This window comes from Eurytemora carolleeae, unplaced genomic scaffold (assembly GCF_000591075.1).
Source record: "Eurytemora carolleeae unplaced genomic scaffold, Eaff_2.0 scaffold1317, whole genome shotgun sequence".
Taxonomy (NCBI): Eukaryota; Metazoa; Arthropoda; class Copepoda; order Calanoida; family Temoridae; genus Eurytemora; species Eurytemora carolleeae.
Window position 1 is genome coordinate 8,521 of NW_019397322.1, and position 20,097 is coordinate 28,617.

At 31.2% G+C, this 20,097-nt stretch overlaps 2 protein-coding genes across 2 annotated transcripts in view; one reads left to right on the forward strand and one right to left on the reverse strand.

Moving 5' to 3' along the window:
* The window catches only part of LOC111713501 (uncharacterized), a gene marked incomplete at both ends in the record, with an annotated part of 87,888 nt that overhangs the window by 4,187 nt on the left and 63,604 nt on the right, over positions 1–20,097 (forward strand). The window contains 6 exon segments of the mRNA XM_023488369.1: positions 396–486; positions 1,746–1,842; positions 2,472–2,602; positions 7,167–7,212; positions 8,403–8,497; positions 19,184–19,375. Coding sequence (XP_023344137.1) covers positions 396–486; positions 1,746–1,842; positions 2,472–2,602; positions 7,167–7,212; positions 8,403–8,497; positions 19,184–19,375 — 652 coding nt within the window.
* Positions 10,062–12,102, reverse strand: LOC111713502 (uncharacterized). Its single transcript, XM_023488370.1, has 6 exons — positions 11,936–12,102; positions 11,764–11,883; positions 10,880–11,472; positions 10,498–10,775; positions 10,339–10,423; positions 10,062–10,180 (listed from the first exon to the last, which is right to left on the reverse strand). Exons 1-4 carry the CDS (start codon positions 12,068–12,070, stop codon positions 10,631–10,633), a joined length of 993 nt encoding a protein of 330 aa, XP_023344138.1. The 5' UTR covers positions 12,071–12,102; the 3' UTR covers positions 10,062–10,180; positions 10,339–10,423; positions 10,498–10,630.

Genomic DNA, 20,097 nt, shown 5'->3' on the forward strand with positions numbered 1-20,097 from the left:
TAAATCTGATCCATATCCTACCATGAATTTTATTTTTCTGAGATCGTCTATAAATTGAATTTGGTTGTTTCATGGGTTCCATCGCCGCCGACCATCAATGGAAAAGCATTATAAAAAAAGATTTCATGGCTTAAAAAGAAATGATTTTCTGATAAATAACACTATTTTTTTTGTATTTCATTAAAGCATCAAATTGCTGATAAGAAACTTTTTGATTATAATTGAAGATGAAGAATTTAGATCAAGGATTGTATGAAAATAAGAGGCAAAATATGTTTTAAACAATTTAAAGAAAACATCATTTAATACCTCAAAATTAGGTTGGTATTTTTTTTGTTCTACTTGACTATTTTTTTTTTTATTTTTCATAAAATTAATAATTTTTTTCTATTTAGTGATGAGAAGCATTATATGCTTGATGCTGATTTAACTCCAGGGTTTGTTTCGAGACAATTCAACCATAATCCGAATAATTCAGCTTTTCAGGTAAAAAAAACCTTGGTTATGTATTTTTTTTAAAAAAATTTTGTTTATTCAATCCTCCTTTGATAAATAATTTTCCTAGATGTATTATTTTTCAAAGGGAAAATTATTGAAAAAAATTGAGGTTTTTAAAAAGGGTGGAAAAACTTGACAGTTTAGGTTGAATTTTTGATATGTCTCCCTCCCCCCGATCATCGAAAATTTTGAGAATAAATCCTCAACATAAATATCCCTGTCATAAACTATTTGAAAAATTGTGCTGAAGGGGGCTCGGCTTTGATTTCTACGGAACAATGGTTGACTGGTTATTTCAGCAGTAACCAGAAAACACAGGAATTATTTATGTCTTTTTTTATAAACATAAAAAACAAATTCTGTAGAGTATTCATTAATTTTTTCAACTAACATGTGTCTAATGTTTAGAGCACATTTAAAGAATTAAATCATTTACAAATTACAAAAGCAATAGCTCCATTTCGTGATAATTAATTTCAAAGTTTTCTGGCTACCTTTTTTTTTATTATTATTTACTTTGACTTCAACTATTCTTCTAAATATTTTAACTTATTTTTAAAAATTTGTTTCATAATTTTTAAGGACAGTTCCATTTTTTGTTGCTTATTGGCACTCCTTAAAAACAATCTTGAATTTACTCCTCCGCAATATTGTAGTAAGGGGGGGGGGGGAGGAAATTGGATCCAGGTCCTGAACATTTCTACTAGATTTTCTGATTTTTTAGGTAAAAGACAAATTTTCAAATTTGTTCTCCTTTTATCGCTTATTTTTATGCTGAACCATTTAGATAATTGTAAGTTTTTATTAATCTCTTATAAGGAAATATTAGAGATTTATGTTTTGAATGCAAAAATTTGTTTTAAAGAAAGGCTTCGGTTGTTTTTTTTGCCCTTGGATCAGATCCTGAATGGCAAAGTTTGCGGTCCAACGGACCCCGTAAGCACTGGTTTCAAAGGATCTAATTTAATTTTTGCTTGCAAGCATATTTGCAGCTTTAATTTTTTTCTTTATTTTTAACGATTGGGGGGGGGGGGTACTATTCCGTAGAATATGAACCCTAGCAGTGAAGCACGGAAGAACTTACAACTACAACATGCATTATGTTTTGAATGCAAAAATTTGTTTTAAAGAAAGGCTTCGGTTGTTTTTTTTGCCCTTGGATCCGGATCCTGAAAGCCAAAGTTTACGGGTCCAATGATCCGGATCGTAAGCACTGGTTTCATAGAATCTAATATAATTTCTTATAGGGAAGTAACACATTACCGCGAGCCGGTCAATTAAAAAAGAAAACTGTTGGAACAACGTTGGATGATTCTGAAATTGTCATCACAAAGAAACTAACCGGTAAGTAATTTTTCTATTACAAGGTTACCCAAAGAGGTTGAGACAGTTTAAAAACTTTAACCTTTTACGGAAGATTTAATTTGTTTTTTCCGCTTTTTATTTATTTAAAAATCCTATTCTAATGATTACAAGGACTGAAAAGATGCGGCAAACCAGGCTTTGTTGGAAAGAATAATTAGAACTGGCGTTTACAAGTCTCATCTTATGGTGGTAGCCCTGTATTTAAACCCAGTCTCCCTGTGAGGATATTGCTTACTTCTCCAATAATTTATTCGTAAAATTATTACTTAGTAGTACTTCTTGAATTCGTTTATTCTTTAATATCTTGATGACCTTTCGGACTATATTTCAGGGCATATTTTTTAGTATTACTTAAACTATTTTTCCCATCTTATTTATTTTCTCTATCAAGTAATTTACTTTTCCAAAATATATAATTTTTAACCATTGAATACTTAGATGATCTATGGATAGATGTGTGAACAAGGTTAGGGGCATTTGGGGCTCACCCCCACCTGGATCATTTAAATCTATGGTCCCCCTGGACAAATTTCTGTGTACGCTCCTGATTTCCGTATTTTAAATTTTTAAAAAGTTTTGTCCAATCTTGATCTATTTCTGTTGTGTAGGTGCTGGGAGCAGTGTTAGGATCAGGATCGGTGGTTCGGATAGATCTCCGACCCATAATCTCCAGGAGAACCAGGAGACTGCCTGGAACCAAGACACTGCCTGGCAAGAGAACCTGATAAACAAATTTTCAGTAAGTTTATGTTCGTTGTTTTCAATTTTGGTTAATGGAAGCAAGAGTTTTCCTGATTTGATATAATTTCAAGAACAACCAATCCAGCTAAGCCTATTAATTTTACTTTCTGAAATTTGATCATGCACATTTTTCATGTTAAGAAGGGGGCAGTAATGCTAAAGCTAGGCTGAGCCATTAAAGCATTTTTTGGTATTGAGTCATAAAATACTTTTCTAACTTTCTAAGAAGTTCAGATGTGGAAATAAAAAAGATTGCAACTTTAACATATCAAAAGAAAACAAATCTCGGAACATTCTGAAAAAGATGTTTCTGTAAATTCTAAGAAATAATTTAGACAAATTTATGTCCTCTTGGAGAAATGCCAAGTGAATGAATAACTTTTAAGACTAAGGAACCCCCAACACACAATTTAAATCTGATGTTTTTAATTCAACAAGCTTGAACCAAATCTGAACTGTTAAAAACTACAGATTTTCAAAAAATTTCTTATCGCTGAATGATCAAGTTAATTTTAGCATTTAAATAAGCGAAGAAAAGGAGATAATTAATTTGAAAAATTTTCTATTGTGTTAAAAATCAGAAAATCTTGAATAAATTTTTATGTCCTGAATCCGGACTCATTTTTTTCCTGTGTGGATCCTGGATCCGGATCAAAGTTAAATGGATCTTAAGCACTAGTTTTGAGTATGAAATGGGAGGAGGTGGGGGGGGGGGGTGTTGTGCACTGGTACGTTATCCAACCTGAAATTCAGGAAATATCCAAATTAAACCAAATTAGAATTTTTCTTCTCCACTAGTATTAGACTTTCTGTGATAGAGGATTCTTTTCATTCTTATAAAGAGAATCCCGTCTTAAAAAGAGAATTCCGATCCAAGATCCATGAAAAATTGTTCTGGATCTCAGATATACTTTGCCTAAAAACTGAACAAGATCCTGAATGTAAAAATGATCCTGATTCTGGATCCCTATTGTGTAAACACTGATATAAAATGATCTCGATCATGGATACTCTTCGTCTAAAATCTGATTAGGCTGTTTAATACCTCCCGTGTAAATCTGATCCATATCCTAGTTAATTGTTGTCCACAACCTAATCTGATTCATGGTTACATTCTGTATAAAATCAGATCAAACCTGAAAAATAAGAATTTGGAAAATTAACCGGATTCTGGACACTTCCTGTGCAAAATAGACAATCCTTGTATTGAAATTTGTTATGGTCAAAGAAAAATAGTTTAAAGGGACTGTTTGCAAAATTTCAGGCGACCTTCCATCCATGCAAAAATAGCAATGCCCGATCTACAACGGTTCCCTTGAAACCTTAATCTGATTAAAACTGTGAAAGATACTGTCTTATTTTCTGACTCGAAAGTGTTTATTTATGTGAGTGTCTTCATTGCTTCTTAAAAAGTCACACTCACATTCGCAGAGAAACTGTAAATTAAACAGTTCAAAGAAACAAAAACATTGATATTTAAATTGATACTTGATCAGACAAAGCTTTCAAGCTGGTACCGTTGTAAATCGGACATCATCTTTTAGTGGAGGGTCACTAGAAATTACGCTTACAGTCTGTTTAACTGTTTTTCAACTTATTCAGTTTAACCCGACCTTTGGACACTGATTTTCAATATTTTTAACTGAATTTGAGATATCTCCTGTCCAAAATCCGACAGATCCTGGTCTTAATAAGTTCTTTTTCATAGTTAAATTTTGACAAAACCCCGTGTTTGGAGTTCCATCTTTTGTAATAAGCTGATAAAAACAAAAATGTCAATTTAAACTGCCTTTTGTGACCATCAGTGGCTTGTTTGGTATCGGAACATTTAAAAATTTAAATATCGTCATTAATAGACGTTTTCCTAGTATGGTGTTAAACCCAGATAAAATAGATAATATCTCATTAAAGCTTTTAACGACCTGGACACTTACATTTTATTATTTGAGTCCATGACGTTGCAATATCCTTTCCATCTTAACATATATAGAGATTTTAAATGAAATCAATACCTTTAAAAGATCTGATGGTCATTTATTTAACCCACCCACTTTATGTACTTACCAAGGAGAAATAGAATTAATTGCAGATGTTCGTTTACAGGACAATTCAAACTTTGTAAACAATAACTAAAATTGTAAATTGCATTCTGGAAATCCAAACTGCAATGTTTAATGAAAAAAACCGCCCTATACCTTTATTTCTATTTCTATTTTTGTTGTGGGACCTCGTGTGACCCTAGAGAAGGTTTATGGATGATTGAATTTTCAAAAATTTGCCTCTAACATATCCGAATTTTGAAAATTCTGAAATACACTATTTTTGTTTTTAAATCCGCGTAACTTTGTCTTGTTTTTGTTTTGTTTTACAATGTATACAAAGAGAACATGTTTACTATTGAAAAAGAAGATGGACGCGAAGCGCCAAAAGTCTAAGTTTTCTATATTTATTTTTGTTTTGGTTCCGCAATTTACAAAAAATGTGTAGGAAACGCCATCATGCATTGTTGGGATCCGTTTAAGAGTTATTTCTTCATTACTCTTTAAACTTAGGCTATTGTTTAGTTAAATACTGTTATTAACCCTATTCAGACTGACGTCTGGTTTACCCATAATAGTCTGGGGGGGGGACCCTCCCTATCTATTTTCTTAATGTGATACAAATTTTTAGTTCATTAGATCTAGGGATTTACTTAAATAATCTGCAAATTTTTTGTTGCAAATTTGCAATATTGCAGTTATTTATTGCAATATTAAGTTATTAAGCAAAAAATGTGCAAAAACTAAAGTTAAATTATACATTTTTATAAAGCCCTTGCCACGGCGATATATGCATAAATATTTGAAAAATTTTCTAAGACTAAATTTGTATTCAAGAAAAACTGAAAGTGTGCTAATCCTCTTTAAAGGCTTCTGTGCAAAAATCGATGCAAAATTTCTTCGCAAAAATTGAGCAATCTGCTTTCTTTTGTTCAAGGCTTTCTAAAGAGCTATAAATAGTCTAAGTCCAATGACCGGAAGTGGGTCTAAATATAGATATAGATTTAGTATAGTAACTGTAAAATAAGGCATTGTTGGTATAAAAGCCCCGCTTCAAGTCTTAAGTGAGGGGCATGTGATAGTTAGAAAAGTCAAACAATTTGATCAGCCTCAGACCAATATTTTTATCTCCCAAAAACGTCAGGGGGGTTCCCAGGGACCTGGGACACCCCCCCCCCCCCCCCATGGTTAAGAGCATCTACTATTTACAGGGTGACACACAAATGTTGTTAGATAATTAGCCAGTTAGAAATTATTTTTATGTAAATTGTTTACCTTTTGTTTTGTTAATATTTTAATTTTCTTGTTTTATGGCTTGTTAAACCCCCCTGAATGGTAGCATTTTGGTTTAATCTTAACAAAGGATTGGAACAGGAAGTTTAGTTTGAATATACTTCATCATTTTAGATTTTAGGACAGCTCTGGGAATAGTTGTTGATTTTGTTAGATTCTACTTTTAAAGGGATTGTAAGCGTAATTTCTTGTGAACCTCAATGCAAAGATGACACTTTACGATTCACAATGGTACCCTTGAAACCATAATTTATTAAATAATAAAATAATAAAATATGTGGAATGATACTGTCGTTTTTTTTTACTCAAAAATTGTTCATTCCTGTAAATAACTCATTCTCTACTTTTAAACAAGAAATGCGCAAGTCACTTTCGCAGAGAAACCGCAAATGAAAATAAACAGTTCAAAGAAACAAAAACCTGCATATCTAATTCACACGTGATCAGACAAAGCTTTCAAGGGTACCGTTGTAAATCAGGCATCGCCAACTTTGCAGGGAGGGTCACTTGAAATTGCGCTTACAGTCCCTTTATTTAAAAAAAAGTTTTTAAAATAGCTCTAACTTGGACTGTGGACGTTATTTGCATTATAAATATTTAACCGTAATATTATCAGAGCTGAATGAGATTCTGATTTTCAAACTGAACATTGCTTATTTTCAGTTGGGATTTCTTTATTTATCAATTGCCGATTTTTGCTAACAGAAGAAGATGAACGGATTTGCTAGATTTTAGTCATTCAGCTTAAGGTTAAAGGGTACCGTTGTGAATCGGACATGCCACTTGATGAATAAAGAGACATTTGAAATTACATCATATTATTATTATAAGAAAGATTTTTTAAACTAAAATTACTAAATAAGTCTTGGATTTTGAGTAAAATACTGTTGAATGAATGTTCTGAATGAAAAAGGAAATATTTATTTGTTTTGTTATGTTTATCTGTATTAGAGGCTTTGTGTGAATCTTAAACCGTCATAGGAATAACACCTTTCATTCATACAAACAGCCGTAATATTATATAATTTATTTTTATTTGTACTTTCAGAATTTGTTACACAGGAAAATGTATTTTTTAATACTTAAACTCTGGCCCTTATACTACCCTTTTTTAAGAAGCTTTGTAAAAAATTAATGATTCTTGAAATCAAAACTTTATCCATCAAAAATCAATCAAAAAGATTCCTGAATTTTTAAAGAAATTTTAAAACAAACTGATTTTATTTTCAGACTGTGAAAGAACCGAATTCGTCCGAGTTCCCAAGCAGAAAACAAGGTAAAGTGTCGTCTTTATTTGATCCTCCGAGTTCCCAAGCAGAAAACAAGGTAAAATGTCGTCTTTATTTGACATAAAGACACTGAAAGTCACTGTTGAAAGTGCAACTTAGGATTCGGATTAGGATCCGGATCTGTTGGATCACCAGCATTTTAATTCCTGGATCCGTATCCAAGGGGAAAATTATAAATAATTTACTAACTTTTAAATTGTTTAACAGCTTCAGCTAAAAAATAAGCAAACCCCCCCACCTTTTTTTTAATTCTTAAAAATCAGTAAATCATGAAAATATTTGCATCCGGATCCATTATATTTCAGTTTAGATCCAGGATCAGCATCCAGATCCGCATTAGAATTAAATGTATTCTAAGCAGTGCAAGTTGAAAGTCCCCACCACTCCATATTTTGTTTCATGAGCCTTTGTGCAATTATGAATAATAAAACTTTTATACCCTTTCCTGGCTTGGTTAGCCCGGGTTTTAGTAATTGGTTATTGGGATGCGGAGCAGCAAAATTCAATAATATATTATTTGCGACAAAATAAATTTTTCTTTTCATCTTACTTCATACTTACTAGACTGGGGTTTTTAATTTTACTAAACACTGATATTTTCCATATCCAAGGCATGCTGACCCCTCCCCCCCAGGACAATTCAAACTTTGTAAACAATAACTAAAATTGTAAATTGCATTCTGGAAATCCAAACTGCAATGTTTAATGAAAAAAACCGCCCTATACCTTTATTTCTATTTCTATTTTNAAACGTGAGGAAACGGTGTTAATATGTTTCCTTTTTCAAATTACCGAAATCAGGTTGAAGCCCAGGGCAATATGCTCAATCAACATAAAGGTGAACCAAAAATTCACAAAAGGGTTTGATTTTTGTGCAAATCCAATTTTTATCAGACATTTTTTTAATGCATTTTAGACAATTTTATAAATTAGATTTTTTTGGAACACCTGACACCTGAATCAACATGGCTGCCAGTGATATTAACGCTTTAGTTTAGACAGATATCAATCTATCAATCTATTAGGAATGCCTGGATTGATCTCATAACAGCCTGTTGCGCTAATTTATCTGTTCTGTCTTGGGTCGGAGGAAGTCTTAGTAAGATGTATTATTTGGAATAATTAAAGGAGATAAAAACAAAATGATTGATTGATGGATTAATTGATTGATTTCTAGGATCTGATTTGGATAAGAAGAGGAGACGGTATACTCTTGATCAGATTGAAAGAGAGGAGTTTAAAGAGACAGAGACGGAGATATCTGAACCTGAGGTAGGATTTCCAGTTTATAGATTTTCATAATACAAAAAATAAGTTCTTTTTAAAAATTTTTTTTATATCCTTACAAGATTCCGACGAATGAGTTCTTTCACTAATTAGCACAAAAAAATAAAAAAATTTCCCCGCTTGTGATGGCCTATTACGGATTTTATACATTCCACTCTATTGGTTGAATTTACACACTTTGCAGGATACTTACAAAAATTAAACTAGTCTTTAGAAAAATAAAAAGAGTAGATGAAGTATTGCATTGATCTCAATATTCACAACTCCAAAGTTTTCAGCACAGGTCAGGTATTTTTTGTAGAACCTTGCTAAACAGTAGGCTGGAGAATATGTTATTAAGTTGGTAAGTAATTAAGGATGTTTGGAGGGGGGGGGGGCAATTATTAATAGAGACAAAATATGTTTCATACATAATTAATTTAAGAAAATTAGGTAGGGTTAAATCTATAAAACATGACAATGTACAAATACAAATGTAAATAATTAAATTTCTATTCAAAGTTAAAACTAAGTTTTACAATGATTGGTTAGAAACAGTGCCACACATGCCTTGTATTTACTTTAAAGCCATAAAAGCCTAGATTTATATTTAACTGGATTGACAGCTGAATGCTTGTTTCGTTTAAAAGTCTTTATTTATAGATTGGTATTGACAATAAATGCAGAAATAAAACATTACCAGTACTAAAGAACTATAAAGGACATTTCCTATGCATCATGTGCAATCAATTCTAAAAATATTTTGAAGAGTTACGGTGGGTGGGGCAAGAAGGCGCCCCCCCCCCTCCCCAAGTATCACAATTTAGTACATCTCAATTTCTTCTGAAATCAATTATTTCTGATTGGTTCCAAGATTATTTACACCTTAACCAATTCATTGTATGAATTGATTTAGCAAAAGTGGGGGGTGGTAGGTGTTGCAATTGTTATTGCATATCTCATCCTTTCCCGTGAAAATTTTTTCATATACTTGTAGAATTTTGGTTTTTTAGCATTTAGTATGAGTATCTATTGGATACTCTTAAAAAGGTTGCTGACTAGAAGATTAATTTACCACCTAGTGCACTGTGAAAAATGGTGTTGAATTAAATCCTGTGGGTGGCTTTGTATGCCATCTTTGGGGACATAAACAGCCTCTTACCTCCCCCCCCCCTGCCCCAACTTCTTACTAGCACTTCGTCACGCATTATGAATTCAATGCTACAGCCACTTTGATGTTTTAATGGGAAATTATATTTAATATGAATTCAAGCGTTGACATCTATGTGTCCTAAGTAGAAAGGGACTTTATATGCTTATATTTAAGGATTTGAAAGGACAGGGGGATAAGCTGATTTTAGAAAACATCAATATTCTTTTATTGGTTTCTAAAACACAAGTATACTGACCATTATTTAGATAAAAATTAGTGGTTAATTTTTGAATTTTAAAAGCAAGATTTTTTTATTTAGATTTAGACATTGCAAAGTTTAAGATATATGATATTGTTTAGATTAATACTCATAGTCAAACGGATAAAAGGTCCAAATAACAGATAATTTATTTTTTTACTAACTTATTTTTACATCTCCGAACTAAGATTGTTATGTTCTCTGCAATTGTTATCAAAGATGTTCCAAAACATATTCCCAGTATTCCACCAATGGCAGCAAAAACATCAACCAACGACTACAATATTTTGATAATTTTTAATGTTTGCTTAATTAATCATAAGTGGGTGGATGAGCTCAAAAATTCTTGTGGGTATTTGTGCATAATGATAACAAAAAATAGGAAATAAAAATATTGTGCTTGCTATTTTTAAAAAAAGAAATATATGAAGTTACCTTTCCTGTGTTGACAGTGATTATTTCAGAAGTATGCTTGTAGGAAATAACAGCATACTGAAAAGACTCGTCTCTTCCTTCATTACTTTAAAACATAAATTTTTTGTTTGGATCCTAAAGCAACACTATTCATTGTTCATTTATCTTCTTTAAACTTACTTAAATGATAAATCAATAGTCTTCAGTGTGATATCATAGTAGCTTTCAATACACTGGACCGGACATACTGAATCATTCCTAAACAAATTAATAAAACTGAAGTCCTCACTTTTACTAATTTTATTTGTTTTGTTTACACTTTAGCTTTAATGTTCCACACGGACTCTCCAATTTTTGAACTATCTTCTGGATCACAATATTTTGAGCCCTGTAGTTTTTGTCCAAATAATATGAAGGAACAGTTAAACTTTCGCACAGAAGTTTTCTGCATGTTTTCCCTAAAAACATTACATTCAGAACTAAGTATTAAAAATTATAAAAACAGACTCAGAACTAGATCCTTAGCAATGAGCTTCAGGTTATTCAAACATTAATAGTTTACCTAACACAGTCTTCATGCCTGTATGCTAGATCATTATTGCATTGATAATCTTCTATAGCTCTGTGCTGATTTGTTCTCTCAATTGTCTGCTTTTCAACCAAAACAATTGTGTAGCCATTGATTTTTAATGGTGTTAGTTCCTTGTATGCCAAAGCATACATGTTCATCGTTTCATCGTAAACATGAACAAACATGTTAGAATAGAAAGCAGCATCATCGCTGGCTATGTTAAGGTCAATTTTATTAATTCTTGAAGTCTTGGAGCGGAAGTCAAGATTGATTGCTTTTCCATGTCCAGAAAAGGGTCCGTGGCTGGCGAAGCATTTACCACCAATGCTGTAGTGATAGGTTGGGAAGTCTCTTGTGCAACTGGCATAGCTGGATTGAGTGCTGATGACATAATCTTCACAAGTAAACGTGACAAGGTCCAGAAGCTTGTGCAGGTCATTGTTGACGGAATTTAGATGGTGATAGTATTCAGTTCGAAGTTGATCCCTTTTTTCTGCAGTCATTTTCTTCATGTTGTCTGGATAGGGTTGGAGTAAATAGGTCATATAGGAGACCAATTCTTGAGAAATTCCATTCTTCGCAGCCTAAAATAATGTTGCAGCGGGTCAAAAATTTGAACGATTTCAGTGATTTGGTTGCAAACATAATAAAATTGTGAATTTCTACTTTTTTAGAATAATTTTCCATAATGTTTGTTTATTTTGCTTGACAATTAAATGATAAAAAAAAATTCGTTTTGGTTTTCTTTAGTTGAAAAATATAAATTTTGGGAACTGAGAAAACCAACTTCAGTATAAAATTGAATCATTTTTTATGAATGCAAATTAAAAAAATTAGAATTCTAATTTCATCCAATATTTCGATAATTTAAAAACCTTTGTAAAGTCCCATGGTGCTTCATCACAAAATTTTATAGTAAGAATTGGTTCTTTTCCATTCTTGTTCATGTTGATGGAGTAAGTAACAGAGTTAAACCCAGGATCGGATAGATAGGCCTAAAAAGACTTTATTTTTAATTGAACAAAATTGTAATTGATGTTTATATACTTTGATGGATAAAGAGGAGAAAGCACATGCCACGATTATGCTGAAAACAAGAACTAAATATTCAAACCAGGTTTCCTTAAGTTTATGAAAAAAGTAGCAAACTTCATTTTTTAATGATGTTTTACTTCCTTCCATGGTTTTTAACGCACTGTTAAAAACTGGCACCTACAACCTTTCCCCTCTTTAGATAATCGAAACTCCAATGTGTTATTAAATAAAAAAATATTTGAAAAATGTCATAATTAATTTTTTGTTTCTTCCAAACAATAAATTATCTACTAATTAATTGTTCCCAGCTCAATACTACAACAAGATTTGAAGTGGAAGAATTTATAAATATTTGGATATTAATTTAAAAAATTTAAAAGTTGAGTTTATAAATATATAAAATTATATACCGCCTGTATTTAGCCCTGCCCAGAATTACGAAGGTGTTGGCAGAGTTGAAATAATTAATTTATTCAAGAAGACAAGGACATATTTGTTATAAAGAGACAGGGGGACAAATAGACTAATAGATTCTACGGATATACTCAACTAGGGACAATACTGTTATTTAATGTGACCAATTCCATTCAATCAGGAGCATGTCTGATTCATTACAGAACCCTTTAAACCATTATCTCATCCATACTGTGGAAGATATCTTCGTTTTTTAGCTAGCTTGATTATTTCCTTCATCGTTCTTTAACCAAAAATGCGCAAGTTAAGTGGCCTCAGATATGAAAAAGGAGACATTTTCATAATCGTTCCATAAATAAAGAAAAAGACTGTAGTACCTTTTATACATTTTTTTTCTTCTGGGNGATATGCGTAGGTGTTTGTAAACAATGGGAAGGGGGGTTGCCACTACAAGTGTTTATTTACTTACAACGCTTTGTTTTACGCATTTTATTATCTAGCTACGCAAGGCTTTCTACCTCGCTTCCTGTGAATCATCAGAAAACATTGTTTTAAATATTTTCAGTTAGTATCGATCCTTCGTGGTATCATGTAATACTCAGTCAATCCATTATATAGACAAACTTTTTCATCTAAATTTTTTCCGCAGTTAAACAATTTAAACTTTTAAATTTTTTAACGAGTTTTTATTTCAATTTAAAAAAAGTGTTTGTTGTAATTTGTATGAAAAGATGGATCTAATTTTTTTCAGATCACATAGTTTAAAGCTAGTAAAACACGATGTACAAAATACATTGTACTACAAAGTGATCAAGTACATGAATAATAAAATGTGAAACTTTTAAGTTATAAAAAGTTGTTTTTTGTAAAAAATGTAAATCTATAGAATAGCTAACTTACTAATAGGTAGGTAACTAAGAAACAATTTAAATTCAACATTTCATAAAAAAAATTCGATCAAAAATTTTAAGTAAATTTTCAGTCATGTTAAGAGACGTTGACATGATTTTTTTTTATGATATTTAAGGAGACGCGGGGGGATTACGGCNGATAGAAAGGTTGTAAGCTGAATAATCGATAATTATAATTACACCTGTAAAAGCTGTTTACTTTATGTTCATACGCCAGGGTCAAGGGTACAATATATAATATGACAATCAAAGCAAACAATTTTCTTTTCTTAGAGGGACTGTCAACGTAATTTCAAGAGACCCCCCCCCCCTGGTGAAAATTCGCATGCACGATTCACATCAGTACACAGTTGAAACCTTAATCTGAACATCAAGATGGAGATGTCTTTCTTTGGCTTTGCTGCATTAATCCGCAAGTATGGTTTGCTGGCGAAGTCTATTGTTGTGTATCAATCATATTCATTTTTAAATGGAGGGTGACTAGAGATTACGTTTCTTAAAGTATAAATATCAAAGATGATACTGCATTGTCTTGTGTACAATGTATTGCACTCTCTGGATAAACTGCGTAAAATTGCACATTGCGTAATCAATCCCTGCAATTTTCTCCTCTTACGCAAAAAGTGCCTATAAATGAACTAAAACATGTCACGTGTTTCTAATGGGTTAAACATTGTCACGTTTTCCCCATCAATTAATTCCATTCAGGTGTTATTACTTCATGTTTAAGCATGCAAGGGAAAATGTAACAGTTTAGGAAAAAATTATGCTAACGGTTGTGGCTTTTTCATAAAATACATATTACGTTTACGTTACTTTAAATCTGGGCAATTATTTTATACATTTTGTGACACTGATAGCAAACGACAAAAGAAAATCAATGTGTCGTAGCGAACTAGCTATTTGTATGGAATACATCAAAACGTTTTTAGTCTTTTATGTTTTCTCTTTCTTTTGAAATTGCCATTTATGTAACTTTCTTCTAATTTTCGTTTTAATTTTTTCTTTTTTCTGTCCCTTTTTTCCTTTAAGTTTCAAACATGGTTTTTCACCCTTAAAACGTGCAAATTTTGTCCATTGAAATATTTCTCCCCCTCCCCCCGTTTTAACCCTGATAAATGTGTCGTGCACGACGTGTAATTCAATAATCACCTATTGCCAGCATGAACGGGAAATAAACGTTAAAATATGAAAAAACTATTGCTGTGATAATGATTTGGAAAATCTTGAATAGTGCCGAGCCATTGTTTAACAATTTGTCCAACGCACAATAGACCCAAGGATAGAATTAAAATAATTATTTCTTGATTTTTAAAGATGTTTTTTTTTGCAAAACTTAACTTATACACTTGTATGATGTATATTGTATAATACTCATTGTGGAAAATGGTTTAAAATAAAAATAAGATATTTCATGAATATATTTTGAAGTTCACAGTTCTGTTTAAACAATGAANAAAATCACATTTTTAGCACACTTTAGTGCCCAGATTTCAAGGTTTTGCATTAGACAGTAAGCAGGGTGGCCAACATTTTTGAGAAAAATCCGTATTTTTGATTTGATTTCTCATTTTATTATCATTCATTTTTCTTCGTGTTCGTTTGTGAGCAAAGGCTGACCTTATATGAACAAAAATGACCTCTGTACAATGTACACATGATAAAGATAATAAAGCGGATGAAAAAAAATCCCGATAAAATAAAAAAATACAATTTAAATCTGCCTGCTTGTTTTATTATGGAAGCTATTCTTTTTATTTTCTGAATTGTGAAGGGTTTCCTTAATTTAACATTTTAGTAAAATGACAAGTAAATCAGACATTGCCATCTTTGCATGGAGGGTAACTTAAAGTTACGCTTACAGTCCCTTGAAGTTAAGTTTCTTTACAAAAGGAAGTATAGTCTGGTTGTAAATAGATGAGATCTAGACGGAGATGGAAGTGGTAAACTGTTAGTAAGTCATTATGATGTTGGTGGTTGTGAGGGGGGGGGGGATATGGATGTTTTTTCTTTCAGGGGCAAAATTTGGCCTTCTGTAAGAAAAGATAAAATGTTTTTAACATTTTAATTAAACATTTGCTTTTAACAAAATTTGACCCTGGCAGAAGATATTTGTAAAAACCCGACCAAAGAAGGATCTAATACGATGCCAAAATGAACGTGTTGGTAAGTTGTAATTACCGTTTTTGGAATTAAGATATTGCAAAGTTTTATAAACGCAACCTTTATTATCTAAAATCCTTACTCTACAACACATACTAGCTGAATTCCCATGATTTATATACCTGAGTCGTCAGGTTAATGGGTTTACTCTCTAATTAACTCTGTAGAAATGATTATTAATGAACTGTTTTACAAATAGTTCAACCACTGGCCAGATCTGCCCTTAAATGCCTTAATTACTGCGATGTAATGATACTCTAATGGTGCTTTTGAGTTTTTTGTTGATTAAACTAATATTTTACAAATGGTTTTTAGAGATTGAATTTAAACTCATTTCACGAATTTTTGTGTAATATACACACTAATATTCTGAAAATTTGCAATTGTTGTTTTTTGCTGAATGTAATCCTTCCCTCCTCCCGTCTGATTACATTCTCTACCCCTTCCCCACCCACCTCTGTCTAGTGCCTGCCTAAATATTTTTAATAATGATTCTTAATTATTCATCGAATTTTTCCTTTTTTGGTAGTTTGACGATTGCATCAAAATAAAGTTAAACAGTAAACAGGGTTGCCACTGCTCCTCAATGTTCAGAATTTAAAAACAAATTACATCTTGCTTCTGATGAATTTTTCTTATTGATTATTCTTCTATTCACATATCCCAGGTTTTGCAATAAGACAAGTATTGTTCGCTACATCTGTATGTTTAGATGACTTTTCATTTAATCGACCCCCTCCCCTTCCCTTTATTAATAATTCCATCTTGTCGGAAGTCCCCCTCCCGCAGTTTTAATCAAACCTGCTTTTTAAGAACATTTTTTTTCACACACCCATATTACGCAAACCTACGATGTTTCAATCGAAAATTTCTGGTTTGGTTTTGGGAGGTTGCAGTTAAGAAAATATATAGCTGGGTATTAGGAGGTTGCAATCTAGAATTCTGGATAGTGAAAGACTCCTCGCCCCCAGGGCTACTAAAAATGCTCAATTTTAAATCCCAAACAGTGTATTCCTTGAATTTACATTTATCACTCTGAATTCCTGAAAGGGGTTCACTAAACGTACTTTCCTGATATCTGCGACTGTTTCCTATTTTTCTTTACGAGTTCGGATTGAAATTAGGCCGACCATATCTGCTAAATGTTAGATAAAAACCGATATCATTTATGGATTCATTGATATTCGTTAACTTTTTCATACTTAAGATAACCCTTTCAAAGCAGCTGAATTCCTTTGCAGCATCCAAAAACCTTTTAGCTCATTAATATCGATGATTATAAAACAAAGCTTTAAAGCATGTCAAAATTAATAAGGATAAAGTTTTTTTTCTTCTTCAATTTTCTCATTATATTTTTAAGATTAGTTTTAATTTTAAGTATATATAAAACCGTATCCACTATCCACCCTTGGTAATTTAATTAGTGGAATGGCCATTGCACATTGTACACTGCATATATTTATTGTTAATTCTTCTGTTCGTTATATTATATCTACTATTCATATATTATATCTACTGTTCTTTATATTATATCTACTGTTTTTTAAAATATCTACTGTTCATTATAATATATCTACTATTCATATATTATATCTACTGTTCTTTATATTATATCTACTATTCATATATTATATCTACTGTTCTTTTTATTACATCTACTTTGCATTATATTATATCTATTGTTCTTTATATTATATCTACTGTTCATTATATTATATCTACTATTCATATATTATATCTACTGTTCTTTTTATTACATCTACTTTGCATTATATTATATCTATGGTTCTTTATATTATATCAATGTTCTTTATATTATATCTCTGTCCATTATACTATATCTACTGTATTTTTATTTTATAAACTGTTTATTATATTATATCTGCTATTCATTTTATTATATCTACTGTTCATTATGATATATCTATCGTTCATTATATTATATTAACTGTTAATTATATCATATCTGCTTTTCATTATATTATATCTACTGTTCATTATATTATATTTACTTTTCATTTTATTATAACTACTGTTCATTATATTTTATCTACTGTTCATTATATTTTATCTACTGTTCATTATATTATATATACTGTTCATTATATTATATCTACTGTTCATAATATTATATCTACTGCTCATTATATTATATTTACCGTTCATCATATTTCTATTAATTATCAATCAATGTTAATATCTGGTCAAAGGTTGCAGTTCAAAATACAGAGAATGGAATTAAGTCGGTTGTTTTATAAATAAGTGTGATTTTACTGCATTTAAGTTCTGATTATAGAACTTAAGCTCTGATTTCGGTGTAATAAGTCTGGATTGAGTTAAGTTTTATCTTGACATATCTTGCATTTATACACTAGTTGCACTCTTACAAGATACTATCTTTATTAACTAACTATTCAGCTATCTATTTATTCATATTTTCCTCTATCTATTATTTCTCTATATATAATAGATCATTATAATTGGACAATATTATCTTTTTTTTCCCCGTAACAAAATCATTTTTATTGGGTATTACTTTCTATGTAATAATTTCTTTAATCGGAATATCAAACATTTTTCAATACAACCTTAATTATTAAAAAAATCGCATTTATATTTGATTATCAACAGATTATTACTTATTACTTCCTTTTTTTTGTTTGCCCTTTTTTTTATTTGTGAAATGATTCTTTAAAAATTAAAAAACATATTCCTATCCATCTTTTTTTTTTTAAGAGATCGCAATTGTTTCCCTACTGAGCCTATTCCTACTTCCTAGTTTGAGTGACTTAAACGAGTGACTGCAAAGTATCGTAATTAGACTTAAACGAGTGACTGCAGAGTATCGTAATTAATCTTAAGAATATTTCTCAACCATTTCTTCTTAATTTCTTACTTGAACTATTTCTTTTCTTCTCCTCTATTATTACAGTTATTTAATATATTTCTGTCGAGGGATAAAGAGTTTGTATAAGAATAGTGAACCACTTGTTTTAAACCCAAGATAATAATGCATAAGTATATGGCAGGATGTATAAAAAATATTCACCAAAAATCAACGTTTAAACATGGATTGGAATAAAAAAACGATTTTTTTCCTGTCTTAAAATTGTTGAAATTAACGCTACTAACTTTTTAGTTCTCCCTTAGTATACTTTGGACTCTATTCAAGCCAAGTAATTGATCTAATCATGACCTAGGCTCTGAAAATATACATATATACTGAGAGATATTCTATAAGATAAAACCTTACATAGATCCAGACAGTTATAAAAATTATGCATTGAAGTACTTGCCACCTTACTCACTCATACACTTACTGGACATTTTAGAACTGCCATGCACTGTGTTTGTTTCAAGTTTCAATTGAAACGTAGTAATTATTACCGTGCACTGTTCTATATTTACCAATTTACCATCAGAACTAGTTTTTAACCTTATAGTTGTATAAAAAATGAGAGCCGGTTAAAGCAAATATGTTGTGATTATTTTTCCTCATTTAAAGCGTTCTACTTTTTCCTCCTTTTCATCCTTCAACATTAGTTTAATGAGTTCCATGAAGGCTGTACTTACTTCACAGTTTTTCATTAAAGGGACTGTTAGCGTAATTTCAAGTGACCCTTCAAGCATTATAGCAATTCTCAATTTACAAGAGTACTCTTCAAACCTTTGTCTAATCAAGTACTTTTTAAGGAGAATAAAGAATTTGTAACAGAGATTAATGCGGTTTGAAAGTAGAAATTGTAATTTTTGTTAAAATACTTGTGTTTAGGAGGGAGTTGATGATGTGAATTCTGATTTTGATCTTAACTCTCTGATCGAGGGGGTAGTTGATGACGACTCAGAGACTGACAGAGTCGATGAAGATCTTGGTGTCGACGAGGGGCTGGGTGTCGACAAGGAACTTGAAAGTATTCAGCGTGCGAGTAGAGGAAAGGTTGTTCGCTACCTGGAACCTTTAAAGGTATTTTAAATCGTTTCATTTAAAAGTTTCCATCTTATATTTAAAAATTTCTAGCACTCATTCACCAGTTTTGACTTTTATTCATAAGTTTCCATTTTTTATTTAAAAGTTTCCATCTTTTAAAAAATGTTACATTAGTTTCCATCTAGTTTTCATAAGTTTCCATCTTTTATTTAAATGTTTCCATCTTTTATTTAAAAGTTTGTATCTTTCATTTCTAAAATTCCATATTTCATTCAAAAGTTTCAATATTTCATTCATTAGTTTCAATATTTCGTATATTAGTTTCAATATTTCATTCATTAGTTTCATCTTTCGTTCACAAGTTTCCATTTTACGTTCATAAGTTTCCATCCTTTAGTTCATTAGTTTCCATCCTCTAATTCATTAGTTTCCATCCATGTTATCTGCCCCTTCCATCGGACCCTGATCTGATTCTGATAAATAATGAATTTGATATCAATGTTTTTCTTCATACCATACAGATACTTTTTAGCAAACGTTCACAGCAAATTTCATACTTAGTACTTAAAACTTAGCTTGATTTGTAAGATTGAAAGAGCAGGAGCTATATTTCTATCTTGTTTAAAATTTCACTTACATTATTTTAATGGTATTCAGTATGGTATCTTACATCTTGATTAAGCATACTAAAGTCTAGGCTAAGATTTTTTAGTTCCTTGTTCTACTCCTTGTTTCCTTCTTTGCCAAATAATTAAGTT

What these genes read in the sequence shown, in the direction of transcription:
- LOC111713502 (XM_023488370.1), bottom strand. Translation starts at nt 12,070, where the DNA reads ATGGAAGGAAGTAAAACATCATTAAAAAATGAAGTTTGCTACTTTTTT. An exon ending in TCTCCTCTTTATCCATCAAA is followed by an intron (nt 11,884 to 11,935) that starts GTATATAAACAT and finishes AAGTCTTTTTAG; the next exon opens with GCCTATCTATCCGATCCTGG. An exon ending in AGGCATGAAGACTGTGTTAG is followed by an intron (nt 10,776 to 10,879) that starts GTAAACTATTAA and finishes TAATGTTTTTAG; the next exon opens with GGAAAACATGCAGAAAACTT.